This window comes from Cynocephalus volans, chromosome 2 (genome assembly GCF_027409185.1).
Source record: "Cynocephalus volans isolate mCynVol1 chromosome 2, mCynVol1.pri, whole genome shotgun sequence".
Lineage (NCBI taxonomy): Eukaryota > Metazoa > Chordata > Mammalia > Dermoptera > Cynocephalidae > Cynocephalus > Cynocephalus volans.
Genome location: NC_084461.1, coordinates 167963899 through 167981024, shown reverse-complemented (window position 1 = coordinate 167981024; position 17126 = coordinate 167963899). Strand labels below are relative to the sequence as shown.

General features: G+C 50.5%; 1 protein-coding gene across 1 annotated transcript; it reads right to left on the bottom strand.

Moving 5' to 3' along the window:
* Positions 1–1689: 1689 nt before the first annotated feature.
* Positions 1690–16272, bottom strand: CLU (clusterin). The gene is made up of 9 exons (XM_063086133.1): positions 16183–16272; positions 12115–12247; positions 10305–10453; positions 8049–8219; positions 6962–7373; positions 5877–5981; positions 3213–3442; positions 2200–2378; positions 1690–1935 (listed from the first exon to the last, which is right to left on the bottom strand). The coding sequence occupies exons 2-9, from the start codon at positions 12206–12208 to the stop codon at positions 1926–1928; spliced, it is 1350 nt and encodes a 449-aa protein (XP_062942203.1). The 5' UTR covers positions 12209–12247; positions 16183–16272; the 3' UTR covers positions 1690–1925.
* Between the last annotated feature and the right edge of the window lie 854 nt (positions 16273–17126).

The following is a 17126-nucleotide window of genomic DNA, read 5'->3' as shown; positions in this document are numbered from 1 at the left end:
CAACAACAACAAAAAACACTGGACTGCCAGAATCTAGCAATGTAACAATAGAAAAGAGAAAATAACTTTTCAAACATGCTGTGTGAAGTTAACATGATAAGCGATTTGCAGTTATGGTCCTTTGAACAAGTGTCTTCTGACCCATAACCCTAATTAATTCGTACCATTGAGGGGTCATGCCAGCTTTACTCTAAGTTCCCTTGATAGCAACACTAAAACGCTAACTTCAGACATATGCTAAGCCTTAAGAGCTTGCTGCTGTGTGGCTGAGGTGCTTAAACCTTAAAAGAGAGAGACAAGGGACAGTGATCTAAAGATATTCTAAGCTATGGGTTTACATGTGGACTTCGCTTCAAGCCTGGGATGCCACCAGATGATTTTTTTTCCATTCGCAGTATAGCTGGTGAACAGCTCTAAGACTGAGATAAACACTGTGGCTAGTCAGGGCCACCTGCTGGCAGCGTATGGGGCACTGCATATTTCAGGCTGAGCTGCGAATGTCGCCCAGCACAACCTGAACAGAGAAATGGGGTCTAGGGATAGAGAGAAAGAGCACAGAGATCCAGTGGACAGACAATGCCACAGTCAAGGAGGCACCCCAGGGGGCTGGCTGGTTAGCTCAGCTGGTTAGAGTACAGTGTTATAACGCCAAGGTCAATGGTGCAGATCCCTGTACCGGTGCCCCAGGGATTCCAAGCTCTTACAACCAGAAAGAAAACTGCTTCGTTTTGTCTTTTGAGGACTACAGTTTCCATAAGGAAAATAACTACGTATTGAATACCCAGTATGCATTATTACTCCTTCTTTGCCCTAATTTTCAACATATTCCTTCAGGAGATTGACTCCGCCCTGGTCAGAATACATGGACAGTTTAATAATAGGATGGAAAAGATTCGTTTTTCAGGAATTTATTTTAATTGAAACACACTTCTCTTCCTGAAAGCAAGAAATTCTTGAGTTGGATCAACTTTGTCATCTCTCCCCTTTATGCTGCCTGTACCATCTTAGCTGCTGTTTCTTATTTCTACTTTTTTTTTCCATATCATGCAGCCTCTATGGAAAATGGTATGGAGGTTCCTCAAACAATTGCAGATAGATCTACCATACGACCCAGCTATCCCACTGTTGGGAATATACCCAGAGGAATGGAAATCATCAAGTCGAAGGTATACCTGTTCCCCAATGTTCATCGCAGCACTCTTTACAATAGCCAAGAGTTGGAACCAACCCAAATGTCCATCATCGGATGAGTGGATACGGAAAATGTGGTATATCTACACAATGGAATACTACTCAGCTATAAAAACGAATGAAATACTGCCATTTGCAACAACATGGATGGACCTTGAGAGAATTATATTAAGTGAGACAAGTCAGGCACAGAAAGAGAAATACCACATGTTCTCACTTATTGGTGGGAGCTAAAAATAAATAAATAAATTCACACACACACAAAAGCCAGGCCGGGGTGGGAAGAAGACATAACAACTACAATTCCTTGAAGTTGATACGACAAGCAAACAGAAAGGACATTGTTGGGTGGGAGGGGGGAGAGGGAGGAGGGAGGGAGGTTTCGGTAATGGGCCACAATAATCAACCACATTATATATCGACAAAATAAAATTTTTTAAAAAAAATGAATGCATGCAGGAGGTAGAAAACACACACAAAAAGAGGACACTCAGAGCATCAGATCACAAGGCAGTTTTATTGAATTAATTGCATGCAGGAGCATTTCTTTCACAAGCAGGTGTTAAAAGTGCAGAATCCAGAAGGTGGAGAGGCAGTGGGGGGCAGTCAGGGGGGCCTAGAAGCCAGGGCCTGGTCACTTGGTGACGTGCAGAGCTCTCTCTGGGGCGCTGTGGCTCATTTCAGGGGGAGCTGGACTCAGATGCCCCCGAATATGGAAAAGCAATGCCTGCATCTCACTCCTCTCTGAAATAAAAAAGCAGAGGCGGGGGGAGGGCTCAGTATTCCCCGAGAGGCAGTGACCAACACTCAAATTCTTATTCACCAAGGAAGAAACATCCTCTAAAGGGAAAATAAAATTCCCAGTGATTTCCTGGCTTTGTCCTTGGGCTCTGGCTACAGGAGCAGTCATGCCCACCAGGCTGTGTACTCTGCCTTTTTTTTTTTTTTTTGGCTCCCAGGGACCTGTTGGTTCCCAAAGGACTGTAGGGAAAAGGCCTGACCACTCACCGGGTCTTTTTACGGTATTCCTGCAGGGCTTTCTCTGCCACGGTCTCCATAAATTTAGGGTTGTTCCTGGAGACCTCTTCTGGAATCGTCACAGTGATGGGGTCAGAGTCAAAGAGTTTCACAACCACCTCAGTGAAACCATGGTGGGGAAGGTCTGAGTCAGAAGTGTGGGAAGACACCTAGAAGGAAAAAAAGGAGAAACCGAACATTATGGTCACAATGCACGCATTTTGCAAGTCAAGCTTATAATATAGAAGTTCTTCCCCCTCCTTCTGGAAAATCTGAAGTTGGCCCTGTCGCTTTTTACTAATCTAGGCATCTGTACAACTCGGTGCACAGAAGTGCCCTCGTCCACAGACACTCATTTGTAGGGGCAAATGCCACCTGCAAAGGACCAGCCCAGGAGGTGCTCTGAAGAGTGAATGTCGTTTCCAAACGTTTACTTCAGGCAGCCACTGACCAGACTGTGCTAGAAAAGGAATCAGGAAAAAAGAAGAAAAAGAGAAAAAAGAGGGTTCTCAGTACTGTAGAGAAAACAGGTTTTTTTGGCAGCTGGCCAGCGTGGGGATCTGAACCCTTGACCTTGATGTTATAACACCACGCGAGAGAAGTTTTTACCACTGGCGAGAACGTTGAGCCAATTCCTGCGCCATTCCACAGAGCACAGGTAGGGCAGCTCCAAGAAAAGCAAATGGGCCTTGCAGCTGGGCAGCCAGGCTTCAACACCAGGTGAGGCAGCTTGAGCCACGCGGCCATGGGCGAGCTATGCAACCAGCCTCACTTTCCTCATCTGTGAAAGGGGCTCATGATGTTTGACTTCACTGGCTGATGAGGCTGCAATGCAACAAGGCTCCTAGAGCTTTTACATTTCTTGCTGTGGGATCAAATGCTCAGTCAAAGCACCGAGGCCCCTTTAGTGTCTTCACCCCACTTCACCCCTGGGGAGGCTCACATCACCTCCAGACTGCACCTTGGGCCCCCTGACTTCAGTGTGTGGCCGGGACACGACTCACCGTAGTGACCCGGAGATAGGACTGGTCTTCGCCCTGGGTGAGATTGGCCAGCCGAGACACCCAGCTAAACTGCTCGTTAAGCTGCTCCAGCAGGGACGAGGTGTTGAGCATCTTCCGCTGGTAGGACCGCAGCAATTCATTGTACTTTGTGGTCAACCTCTCCGCGACCCGGAGGGAATCGTCCAGCTCCTGCCGCAGCTGGTTCTGAGAGGGGTTGCTGGCCGAACAGTCTGCCCAGAGATGCAAAGCACGGAAGGCAGAAAGCAGCGTTACACTCGGTGGCGGTCCGCAGACCGTCTGTGACAAAGCAGAGCCCCCGCCAGCATGGGAATCAAGACGCTATTTGTTTCATTAAGAAAGTCTTGCTCTGGAAACATGCGGCAGCCGAACTAAATGGTGTGCTTAGTGACATAACTGATTTATCTCTGGGTGCCAGACTCTTATCTTCTGGACAACCAGGAACCAACAGTGTTGACCACACCTTGAGATGCACTAATCCTGACTGCTGTGTGCTCAGACCTGGAGCTACTCCCACCCGCGGGCATCATCTCCACAGCAGGGGAGCATCACCTATAGCCGTCATATGTGCAGCATCTGCTACATACCGGACGCCACGTAAGGTGATCCCGACGTCCCTCTTCTCTAGTAATCAGATCTATTCTGACTTAAGCACTGATACTTCTATTTTAGCAATAATAAAATTGAGGCTGACAGAAGTAAACAACTTGCCTAAAGTCATAGAAGAAACAAACGATGGGGCAGGACTGAACCAGGGCTTTCACTCCTAACTTGGGCTCTTCCTACTCTGGGTCTGTGTTTCTGGAAAATTCTCCAAGCATGTCTTTTAAGCATATCTGCAGAGTTGGCAATTCTGGTCCCAAAAGCCCACGCAGCAGTAGAGCTGGCCAAGACTGTTGGGCCGCAAATCCCACCTGCCCACCCGCAGCTGGTCACCAAGCTCCTTGGGAGGGCAGGGAAATAGAATTCATTCCCTTTGGTCCCCGAGGGCCCACAGTAGGTTGTCAGATTTATAAGAGCTGGAAACCACCCACTATCTCTTTAAAACTGCTGTTTTTCTCCCCGTAAATTATTTTTAAAATAAATAAAAATATGAAAATAAAATGTTAGGTGGGGCAAGAAATAGGATTACTCACAAGAAGCCAGGTTGAAAAGAATTAGATAACGAATAACCTTAACTCTTTCACCAGGAAATAATTACAAAATAAGAGAAGTCCTTGAGAACCAAGACTCAGCAGAACAGTAGTTCTCAACAGGGAAGATTTGGCAAGTTCTGCAGACATTTTTGGTTGTCACGACATGGGGAGTGAGCTACTGGCAGCTCGTGGGTAGAGGCCGGGGACATGCTGCTACACGACAGCCCCCACAACAAAGGACAGTCCAGCCCCAAATGTCCACAGTGCTGTTTAATGAAGGCATCCTAGTCTAGAGTTCTAGGGCAGCACCTGATCACGTGGTTGCAGGCACCTTAAAGAAGGGGCAGTGGGACATCCCCGTGCAGAAAAGGAGACTGTGTAGCTGAGCCTGATCGATGACTATTAGGGTGGGTGGGAGAGATCCGATCTGAGCCCAGCATCGTACATCTTCCTCTAGCCCTAGTGAGACTAATGTTCTCGTGGTGAGGTGCTGTGTGATTTCTACTGTTCTATGATATCTTTATGGGGAAAGCCCGAAGGCTGGGTTGTGTTCTGATCCACGGTTTCTTCATATCTCAGCCTCTTCAAGCACTACTGTTTAGTTTGCGGTGGCTTCCAAAATGACCGGGATGAGCTAGGAATATTTAACTAGACTTTGAAGGCCTGCCCTGGCCAACCCAAACTGATTAGGTAAGAGCAAAGCCACAGGACTGATAAGCTATTTACAAGGGGAACAAATTAACTCTTTGTGACCATGGACTATTGTGTACCAGGAAGCATTCTAAATACTTTTACTGCTGTTATTGCAAAGTGGAAAGAGTTTAATCAATGACCAGATCTGAAGAAACAGATGGGGATGGCTGAAGAGTGATGTTCCCTTTGCCTAAAGGATCAGCCAGTCAGAGGGAATGTTGCTGGCAGCACTGGTGGAGAGCAGATCCCGAACACCTGGGGGCCACGCAATCTTGAATCAGTCACTTAACCTTTCTATGACTGAGCTTCCTCCCCTGTTAGAGAGGGATAGTAATTGTACCCAACCCACAGAGTCATTCCAAGGAAACGAGGAAATGTCTGTAAAATGTTCACAGTAGTGCCTGGCACTTGGGGAGTTTTGTTAAACAAAATACATATTGTCTAAAATTTCATATCTGCAGTGAAAATGAGGATGCCTACCGTGCTTGGCACTTGGGAACAGGGTGACTGGGGAAATCAAGGCAGGTTGGCTTTTTTCAAAAAGCACAGCAGTGTCTGCCATGGGCTGGATGAGGTGGTAGGCACTGCACCTACGGATCCCCGGCTTTGGGACAACCTGCATCTTAACCCTGACCTACAAGTGAGGAACCCAAGCTGCGTGAGGCTAAGACCTGCTCCAGGGCCACGGCTCAAAGGCCGCAGAGCTGGAATCTGAACTCCCATCTGTCTGGCCCCAGAAAGTAGCCTCCAGGGAGGCACTGGTGACCCAGGGACATGGGCAACCCTAGGAGCAGCTTGCAGTCTCACCCCAACTCACCCACAGACAAGATCTGCCGGCACTTGTCACACTGGTCCTTCATCCGCAGGCATCCCGTGGAGTTGTGGCGGATCTCCCGGCACACGGTGCGGTTATCGTTGCCTTCTGGAGACATGGGAGGGAAGCAGTGGTCAGGCTGAGGACCACACACCACAGGAAGGGCCACCGACATCTCTGGCCCTCCCACACCACCATCCAACCCTTTGAGGCGATTCTGTGGCCATGGCGGGTTGGCCTGTGTCTGCCTCTGCTCAGGGCTCCTTTAGCTGGGCATGGCCTCCCTCCCCACACCTCCACCTGTGGGACCTCTCCTGCCTCGCTGGTGTCAGAAGCCACCCCGCTCTGCATTCTGTCCGCTCATTGTTGCCCCCAGCTGTCAGCAAGCCCCTTGGGGGCAGAGCAAATGCCCCTCAGCACCTCCTCACACCACAGGTCCCCCCACAGAGACCCAGTAGCTGCTTATGTAACTCAAGACCCTCCTGTATTTCCAAACCATTTCAAGCCAAACCCTGGTGCCAGTCAAACCGCAGCATACAGGAGATGGCCCTGGCCAACAAACACCTATGGTGTCAATGAAGAAAGTCACTCCGTAAACTAATGGCTTTTCCTTTAGACTTCATTCATTCAAAAAATATGCATTGAGCGCTCACGCTGTACCAGGTCCTAAGGTTACAGCCATGAACAGCCTCCTCAACTGTGACATGGACAGATTATACACTTTGTCACCAGTACACGCATGGCTTCCACACAAAGCCCCTGAGTTCCCAAGGGAAGGGGGCTCTGGTTCTGTAGGAGGAGTTTCAATGTCATACCTAGCAGTGGCTGGAAGGCGGACCGAAAGAACACAGACTCTAAGCTCTGCAGCATGACACTGGACTGGCTCCCACTTTACCAGCCGTGGGACCCTGGACACATTCCTTTACCTCTCTTTGTTTTTTTTCCTCCTCAAGTGGGGATACCACCACCCTCACAGGGTTACTGGGGAAAAACCAAGACGACACACGCCTAGGCTGCAACACGGTTCTTAGCATCTAAAGGGTCGCTCCGTGAGCTGTCAGTTCCCACGCCTTTGACATCTTTCTAACCTCTTATGATGTCTTCCTTCAGGGGCTGGAAGGCCGTGCTGGGGAGGTGGATGTCCATGGCCTGTTGAGCCTGGTGTATCATGTCAAAGAAGGGCTGGAACATGTCCTGGAAGCTCAGGGGTCTGTACGGGAGCAACGGCCTTAAGCTGCGGGCGAGGCGGGACTTGGGATAGAGGAGGTGAGGTCTCCTGTGGGTCAAGAAGAAGGGCGAGGAGTGGTACGTGTCCTGGGGCTCACGGCTGAAGAATGTGTCCTGGAAGAGCTCGTCCATGATGCCGGATGCCCGGTCGAAGCTGTCCTGCATGATGTCCAGCATGTGGGTCTGCCGCCGGTCGTTCTCCAGCAGGGAGTCGATGCGGTCGCCATTGATCCAGAAGTAGAAGGGCGAGCTCTGGTTCAGGAACTCCTCGAGCTGGGACAGGCAAAGCGGGCAGTTAGGAGAAGCTCACTAAGCCAGTGAGACAGGCCAGGCCCTGCCCTCGCTGTAACAGCCACACCGCAAGTGACTGAAGGCCCAGCTGGGACTGGCCCCCAGGTATCCAAAGTGTTAGGCCAATGCCCTCCTATCTCCCTGGTGATGGAGGGTTTACACCTGTGAGGCCAAGAGAATCATAAGGCCCCGGCAGGTCAGATTACCCACCGTCTTCTTTGGCCACCGATGATACCCACCCCTGGTTAGCTGAAGGCCAACCGATATGCCTTCAGGGAACAGCAAAATCCACTAAGTCCCAACCAAGACAGGCCTGCAGCTGCGGATGGGATCAATACTGATAGAACTAAAAATGCTTAATTCCTTCTGCTTAAGTGGACACAGGGTTCTGCCATACCACCAAGCAGTTTGTTATGTCATCCAGCTAATCATTGCTGGATGAGTCTTCTAAGAGATGGCAAATACCTGACACACACGCTCGTGACGACTCCGTATGTCTGCACATGGAGCAGACATTACCAATGGATCACAGCACTCTGGGCCCCGGTGCAGCCAGCCAGGACTAATCAATTGCATCTGGCATGTGGAATGAAACCTATTTCCCTGGGTTCCCTCATTCCCCTCTCAGCCCAGGCCACACGTGTGTCCTCTTTTCACCTGGTGGCCGACTGCGCCTGAGCCGCTTCTACAGACGCGTGCGTAGAACTTCATGCAGGTCTGCTTCAGGCAGGGCTTACACTCTTCCCAGAGGGCCAGCATGGTCTCATTGCACACACCCGGGGACTCCTTCAGCTTGGATTCGGAATCCCTGGTCTCATTTAGGGCATCCTGCGGGAAGACGCGAGGTCGCGTGTGAGGGCAGGCCTTCCCTCAGTCAGGCCACACAGTGTGCTTATTTCCACCCCTGCTCCAGTTTCTGCTTTCCCTCATCTGCCTCCCTGGAGTTCCTGCCCCACCTGCTTTACAAATCCTCTCATCCTTCAAGACCCAACAGTTCCCTAAAGTCCCTTCCGACTCCTAGAGCCCATGCGGACACCTCCTTCTGATGTATGCACTGACAGTCTTTGCCCCAGGAGTTACCTCTCATTTATATCTCATTTTCTAGTCTCAACTTCTGGTGTTTAAATGTCCTCTTCCAAAGCAGGCTGGAGGCTCCCCGAACCTTATTTTTCTATTGCAACCCTGGTCCCCGGCATGCAAAGGGAATTGGTAGGCTTCCAAAACCACATGGCATCAACTATCCAAACTCTAACGTGCCTGTCATTTGACCCAGGAATTTTATAAGAATCTATCCCAAGGATTCCCACAATAAAAACAAAAAAAAATCCTTATGCCTAAAGATGTGTTACACTTTTAGTTAATGGCAAAAAAAAAAAAAAAAAAAAAATCAGAATCAACCCAGATGCTCAAAAATAGGGTCAAGTTAAGCACATTTTGGGCATACAAAGGGTTCAAAAGTGAACCTTACAAGGGCTGTTTATAATAAGTTTTAAATATTAAGCATTTTTCATGTTAAGAATGTATAATTTTGAATAAAACGACTATCAAAAAAGTATGGAGAAAAATAGTAAAAAATAGATGAAATGTTAACAGTGAATTATCCTTGGGTAAAAGGATTATGGAAAAAGTTTTCCTCTTCTACTTTTCTATACCAAAATCTCCATGAATGTGTATTATTCTTTAAAAAAAAATTAAGTAGATATCCACACCCCAGCAAAGCTGCTCTATGAAGATCTGACTCGGGAGAGGGTAGAGTTATGCTGGGGCTTTCCTGCTTTGTCAGCCCCTGCAGGGGAGGGACAGGTCGCCCCACCTCCCACTGTGCCAAAACCCAAGCGTCAGCTATGCTGCTCATGTGCTTTCTCTCTGGTTCACATACTCAACTAAGAAGTAATGCAGTCTCTTTCCAAACTTTGTGTGCTTTATAACAAAGCCTAGATTGTCAACTATCAAACTCCAATGATAACCACAAAAATCTGAGAACCAGACTTGACCCTCCTCCATGAACTATGTGGGGACTCTCATAGAACAGTAGCAACTAATGCTGATGCCAAGAGAGGGCATTAAGTTTAAAAGAAAGTTAAAGCTGCTTCCAGGCCAGCATTCCCTTAAGTAGCTTCCATGGGATTATGCTAAATGCTGGAAGAAAAAAAAAAGAAATGTATTCCACAGTCAGTTAGATTTGGAAACTCTGGGTTAAATGAACTTATATGGGTTTCTTTAGTGCAGAACTTCTCAGAGCCTTCAAAATGCTTCAATGTGAATGATGGATCATGAAGGTGGCAGGTGGCCCCATCCTAGCATGTCTTTCATTAGGGATAGGGTGGCAATGGGAGCAGGGTTTTAGGATACCTTTAAGGAGACTATTGATTTTTTAAATAAGTTGTTAATTGAATTATAGTGTTTTCATTTTGTTGAATCATTAGACCCAGGCTAAACTTGCTAGGTCAACCATCGGCTTAAGGTGTCACTTCTCTAGAGTCTAGGAACTCTAGAAAGCCACGGGGCCTGCCATGTGTGCCTGCCTCAACCCCAGCGGCATGGCCCCTCCTAGATAAGATTCCTGAAGGTAGGGCACACCCCCTCCTGACCCCTGCCGCCACCCTCTCCAGAGCCCGCCATGGAGACTATTGCACATCGCCAGGGTTTAGAAAAATCTATTGAAGCCAATCTGGGCATCAGGCCCTGGGCTGGGCCTGAACAAAACCAGATCCACGATCTCACCCCCTGAAGCTTTCAGAAGTGAATAGACCTTCCCTACTTCTTGACTACAGCCCCAGCATCAGCTGACACAGCCCTGGGAGGACTGAGGCTTACCCTGGCAACCCAGCGAGGCACCCCCACCAGCACCCCCTCTCCCCACTCCAGCAGGGAGGGTCAAGGCATGGCGGTGGTGGCCCAGCTCCCCCTCACCTCTTTCTCCTTCTTGGTCTCTTCTAAAATGCTGAGCAGTGACTTGCGCTCTTCGTTTGTTTTTTCAATTAGACTCTTTATCTGCTTCACCTCGTTGACAGCATTTTTAATTTCCTTATTAACGTACTTACTCCCCTGAGTGGACATTTCTGCAGAAGGGCAGGAGGTAGGAAGAGGTGAGAGGAGGAAGAGAGGGCATTGGGGACATCACCCTGGAACCCACCGGAGTGGTCAGAAAGGTCAGCTTGATGCAGGGGCTGCCAAGGCTGGGACCCCCTCCCCACACCAGCAGGCACCTTGTGGCCCCAGCTGAACCCTGACACAGGTTCCCAGCACGGGGCTCCTTGTCAACTACACCCTTCTGCTCAGCAATGCAAACCATGGGAGCAGCATACCCCAGAAAGGGGACAGCGGTATGAAACGACTGACCTGTGGTCCTGGAGAACAAGCCAGGCCACAGAAGAAATTTGGCAAGGAAAAAAAAACAAACCCAGAAGTGTAGCCTTTTAAGCATCAGGATATAAAATATTGTTATTTTGGATATGAATCTTTCTGGAATTCAGTTTAATCACACATTTTTTACTTCTTCGTCCTAAAGCATGGTGCCCAATGAGAGGGACGGGAAGAGGAACACATGAAACTGTCCTCAGGGAGACTGTCATCAAGGCACAACACCGGTGACAAATGCACTAAGACACTGTGTCACTCAAGCACTGCCAACACTCCACGTGGTTTCAGTTAAGACTCCCAGCACTGTTGTCACGCCCACCTTGCACAGGGGGAGAAGGAATAGGACCAAGGGGTGCTGGTCACAGGGCACCCAGTTTCAGATAGGCAGGATGAGTGGGTTCTGGGACCCAGTGTGCAGACAGCACCTCTGCAGCCACGCGCCGTATGATGACATTCCGGTCAAGGATGGACCACATATGCGACAGCAGTCACACAGGACTGTAACGGCTCCAGCATACACGCTAGGTGTGCAGAGGGCTCCAGGTCTGGGAAAGCGCACTCTGTGATGTTCACACAACCGTGAAACTGCCGAAGGACGCATTAAGCGATGGGTGACTGTAGTGAATAGCACTTTACTGTGCCCTTGAAATTTGCTAAGGGAGCAGATCTTAATTCTTTTCCACAAAAAAAGTAACTATGGAAGGAGCTACATATGCAAAATTAGCTTCATAGCAGTATTCCTTTCACAATGTATATGTTTATCAAAACATTACATTTTACACCTTAAATATACATAATTATTATTTGTTAATTATACCTCAATTAAAGTGGGAGAAAAAAACACACACACACAAAAGAGGTGTGTGAGACCAAGATAGCTGGCCAGAGGCTGCCCCAGGGCGCGGTGGAGCGGGCTCATGCCCAGGTGTGCCCTGGCCTTTTGGGTTTCTGATGACGGCCCCGCAGAATGGTTGGCTCACAGGAGGAGGGCGACAGGTTTCAGGAAAGGCCTCATGGAGGCGGGGACCTCAGACTGGGCTCTGGGCACGGTGGGCCCTCATCTGAACTGTCTCCCCTCCCAGTCCTGGGAGCCTGGTCTTCGGGATGGAAAGTGGTGGACACGCTGGTAAGAGCCACCAATGCTCACAAAGGACAGATCGCCTCTCAGGGTCCACGTGCGGCTCAGGGAGGCGGCGTGGGGGCCGGGCTGAGGGGACTGAGAGGGAGCAGCCACACGAAATACGGCGGCCAGGAGGGCCAGGGAGCACCTGCAAGGGCCTGGAGCCACGCGCCGAGAGCCGAGGCCAGGGAGTGGGAGTCCAGACCCAGTGCCCAGGGATGTCACGCTCGGTCTACTTACCCTGGAGCTCCCTTTCTGAGACTGCTGGGTCTCCCAGGATCTGTCCATTTTCCCAGGTCAGCAGCAGCCCCACAAGCAGCAGCAGAGTCCTCATGGTGCCTTCTTCTTCCAGAATTGGAACCCTAGCCCGCCTCTGTTTGTAGAGAACAGGAGACCGTCATGGTAACAGCAAGGCAGCGGCTGGTATCCTGCCCAGCCCACTGCCTGCAGCAGCTTCCCAGGGGCTTGGGGGACTCTTCTCCTCTGCCGCCCCCTCAGCTGGCATTTTTATCCCTGAGGAAATTGGGAGAAAAGACCAGATGTGCCTTTGACACCTTCAGAAGAAAGTGAAGGCAGCTGGTGACCAGAAGCAGGACAGGGAAGACAGAGGAGCCCATAACACAGTGCAAGCCTGAGGGCGCACGAGCTCCTGCGCCCACAACCACCACGGCAGCGCTACCCACACAGCCATGACAGGGAATGGACCTAGGCGTCCATCAGTGGACGGATGGCTACAGAAAACGGGGTTTGTATACACAATGGAATACTAGTCAGCCACAAAAAAAGGATGTGAGCCTGGAAGACATTGTGTTAAGTGAAATAAGTCAGGCACAGAAAGAGAAATACCACATGTCCTCACTCATAGGTGGGAGCTAAAAAAGTTGACCTCAAGGAGTTTGAGAGTAGATCAGTGGTCCCCAGAGGCTGGCTAGGGGAGGGGGAGGAGGTGGAGGAAGGTCGGTCCAGGTACAAAAATACAGTTAGACAGAAGGAATACATTCTAGTGTTCGAGAGCACACTGGGGTGACCGTAGTTAAATATAACTTATTGTATATTTCAAAATAGCTAGAAGAGAAGATCTGGAATGTTCTCAACACAAAGAAATTATAAACGTATGGGGAGATAGATATCCCGATTACTATAATTTGATCATTACACATTGCATATATGCATCAAATTATCATGTGTATCCCATAAATATGTACAATTATTATATATCCGTTAAAAAAATTTTTTTAGAGTCTGAGTCAGTAACAGGAAGTTAAATCCATCTGCCCTCCCTAGGGTGAGACTTGAGCCAAGCTACATGGGGATTCAGGGCTGCAAAGAAAGAACAGAGTGGAAAGAGAGGACATCTTTCTTCAGGGAGTGGAGAGGGAAGAGGGAGGAAAAGGGTTAACAGTGAGCCCGCAGAGCAGGCTCCCCAGGAAAAGGCCCCATGCAAAGACTGCCCTGCAAGGACTGCTCTGTGCTCTGCCACGTCCCTTGCACACAGCCCATTCCCGCTAAGCCCACACCAGCGTGCCCTGCCAAGGTGTTCCAGCCACACACAGCTGGCTTGCCCTGCACTGGGGGACACAGGCCACAGCCCTATCTTACACAATGGGCTCTTTCCCAGAAGCTGCAGTTGTTTGCATAAAACAGAAAGCCCTCCCCCCTGCAGCCCCCACCTTATCCGGAACTGCTTATCTGATCACACCCATTTCCCACAACAGAAGGGATAGGAGTTACATTCCCCGTTCCCCCCCAAAAATGGTTCACATCCAAGCACTGCCCAGCCCATCAGGCCCATCTGGACATTGGAGGGAGCATTAGCAAGAAAGCCTCTCATGAGAAAGAATTTGATTCCCAAAGGAGCAGAGCCTTCCCCAAAGATGGGGTCAGTGCCTTCCCCAAAGATGGCGTGGGTGGCTGAGATAGGCACGTTTTCAGGCCTGCCAGGAAGGCTCCAGTCCCACAGGCTGTGCCCCAGCTGCTCACTGAGGCCTGAAATGCCTCAACAGGGACAGAGCCTTTGTCATGCCAGAGAGATGAAGCCAGCCAGAAAAACCCATCTGGGAGAGGGCCCCAAAAACAACTTCTGAGAAATCCATATAAGATCTTCCCAAATAAGTTCCTCCCAGAAGACGGGGACCCTGAGGACAGAGAGGCAGGGCAGCCAAAGGCAAGAGCCCTGGATGAGGAGTCTGGAGACTGTGCAGCTGGTACGGGGTCCTTGGTGAGCTACCAAGCTTAGACGTGGGAAAGGGCTCATTCTGCCCAACGCCTCCACCTCAGAGGGGAGGCCAGAGCCCAGAGGCAGCACAGGGCTCCCCAAGGCCCATGGCAAGCTTGTGGCATCCCAGGGTGAGAACCCAGTCCTCCCAACTTCCAGTCCAGTATTCTTTCCTTGACACCAAGTCAAGGAAAGAAATCTTAAATCTCTGAGTCTCAGTTTATCCAACTGTAAACTGGACCTACTACAGACCTCAGGGATGTGACAGTGTCCTGTAAACTGTCACATCATGGTAAATTCTGGCGACTTCAAGATGTGACCGAGGAGCAGTCCTGGGCATTGGCAGTATCTGATTGGCGTGTCCGGAGAGGGACACACATGAGTACTGAAGCAGGTGCACACAGGTCACCCATGGTCTGCCCCACTGTGTGGCTTTGCCTTAGTGAAATAATCGGCTTTGTAAAGCACTTAAGAATTACCCGGGGTCTTGATATAAAGCTGATTCTGAGTCACAGTCTGCTCTGCTACCAAGCTTGCAGGTGATATGGCTACGCTGGCCCAGGACCCCGCTAGAGCCACGTGGCACAGCCGACCTGCCCTCCTGTCGCATTCACTCCTCTCTCCTCTCATCTCCTCTGGGGCTGGCCTGGGAGCCTGGCTGCCAACTGCCCTGAGCGGACGAGCCACCCCAAGGCCAAGGCCTCCTGTCCCCACACTGCAAAGCAGCCTCCTTCCCCTGAAGGAGGCTTAAGCCACCGCCTGCTTCTCCCACCTGCAAGGCCAGCCCCGTGGGCAAGGGGGCTGGGGAGGGGAAGGACATGGAGGAGGGTCTGGTGGACGGGGACAGCAGTTTCCACTCCAGGCTCAGCCAACTTTCTCAGAGATTTCAATTCACCAGCTTCCCAAAAGGCTGCCGAGGGCCATCTCCAAAGCCAGAGGTGCCTCCACAGGTCACCATTAGAAGCTTAAGACAAGCAACCAAACCAGACTTAAAGGGAGTCACCTGCAATTCACACCATCCAGAGGCGAACATTAGCATGGCAGTATACTTCTATTTTCTATGTGTTTTAATATATCAGAACCTTTACATACCTGCCTTCAAACAGTCCTTCAAAGTACACTCTTGTGACTTAGTATTCCATTTTCTGCTATACTCAAGTTTATTAATCATTCTCAGAAGTGAGGGCATTTAAGTTGTCTCTAATGTCCCAATGTTATTATAATTTACATTCCCACCAGCATCCTCTTAAAGTGTCTGTACAAACTCTTAAATTCCTACCCTCGCCCTTAAATAATAATAATAATAATAATAATAATAATAATAATAATAATAATAATAATAATAATAATAATAATAGGCTTCTTATTTTTTACCAGGTCCAGAAATTCTGGAAGGTCAAGAGACTTCGGTTCTAACCTCAGTACTGACACTTATTTGCTGTTTAACGTTGGCGGCAGTCGTCCTAACCCTCCCCAGGCCTCAGACTATCATCTGCAAAACGAGACGGTGGAATCAAGACGTCTGAGGCCTGATGGAGGTCTGTGACTTCCCTCGGATGCACGCTGGGTGCATCAGGAAGCAGAAAAGTAGGATTTAGGTGGTTGCAGCATGTGTTTAAACCCACAACACCGTACTTAGAAACACACCCTCCGGAGAGCTGGAGCATTTAAGAGAAAACAAGATGACTCATGCGCGCCAGCCGATGGCCGCAGCTGGAGATGAGCGAGCACCTTCCCGGGGTGATGCCGCAGGAGGGACCCAGGCGCAGGCAGCGCCGCGCTCGCGGCCTGGGCCCGCAATTAGCGTCAGTCACTGAGTCTCAGTTTCCCCATCTTTGCAAAAGGAGGATCACTGCACCTGTCCTATCTACCGCCGCAGCATTGTGGATGGAACTAAAGCGCAGGACCCTCCGAGTGCCAGGCTGCGCGCCGCCCCTCGTAAACCGGCCCCTGGCTCGGCTGCCCGGTGACGCAGCTGCGGACACCTTCTTCCCCGGCTCCCGGGCTCCGCGACTAGGGGCTGTCGGCTCCCCCCGCCCGCCCCGCAGTCCCGAGGTGGCTCCGCGCAGGAGGGAAAGACGGCAACCGCTCACCAGTCAGCGCGCCGGCGCCCGTGCGCTCCTCCCGGCGAGGCCGCGTGAGGAGCCGGGGACGCGCCGCGCATTTATAGCGCTCGGCTCGCCTCCACCCCCTTGGGGCTGGCTGCAAACCTGCATGACTCACGCCCAAAGAATGCCGGGGAATGCACGGGGAGCTTTCTGGAAGCCGGGAGGGGGTGAGCGGTGCAGCATCGGGCTGGGGGCGCCGGGGGGCGCATCGGCACCGCAAACTGCCGCGCCGGCTCCTGGGGATACCCTGGGGTGCTGCCGCGCACCGCTTCCCGCTCCCGGGGGGTCTCAGAGCTGAGGGACGTCGACCCCAGCAGGGCAGAACCGGAGTTCACGTGCCCAGCTGGGCGCCCCTCTCCACGCGGTTGGGGGTCCACTGTGCTCCTAGCAAAATACAGTACCTATTGAAAGTTAATCTGTAACATTAAAGACGCGCCACTTGCCTTGTCCCATTGAAATAGGAAAGTGTCAGGAATCATGGGGTGGCATGGAAAGGGGCGTTGTGCTAGATAAGAGAACATACAAGGTATTGGAACGCCGGCTCCCCCAACCATCACGCTGACCTCATGGTCCCTCAGCAGACCCTAGGCCAGGAGGAAACACCAATGTATTTAGGAATGAGCAGAGCATGTATCTGGGGGACTAAAAGACCTCTCCTGGACCCTTGATTCATGGAGTGTAAGCAATTATTGCTGCCATCCATTCGGGACCCAGCCAAGCAGGGTGAGCTTCCTGGGTGTGGGACCAGGCAAACCCCACACTTGAAATTCTTAACCGTTTTTTTGGTTTGGTTTATTTTTGTTTCTTTTTGGGTTTTTGGCAGCTGGCCAGTATAGAGGTCTGAGCCCTTGACCTTCAAATTCTTAACAGGTTTGAACAAGGGGCCCCACATTTTCATTTTGCTCTGGGCTCTGCCAATTACGCAGCGG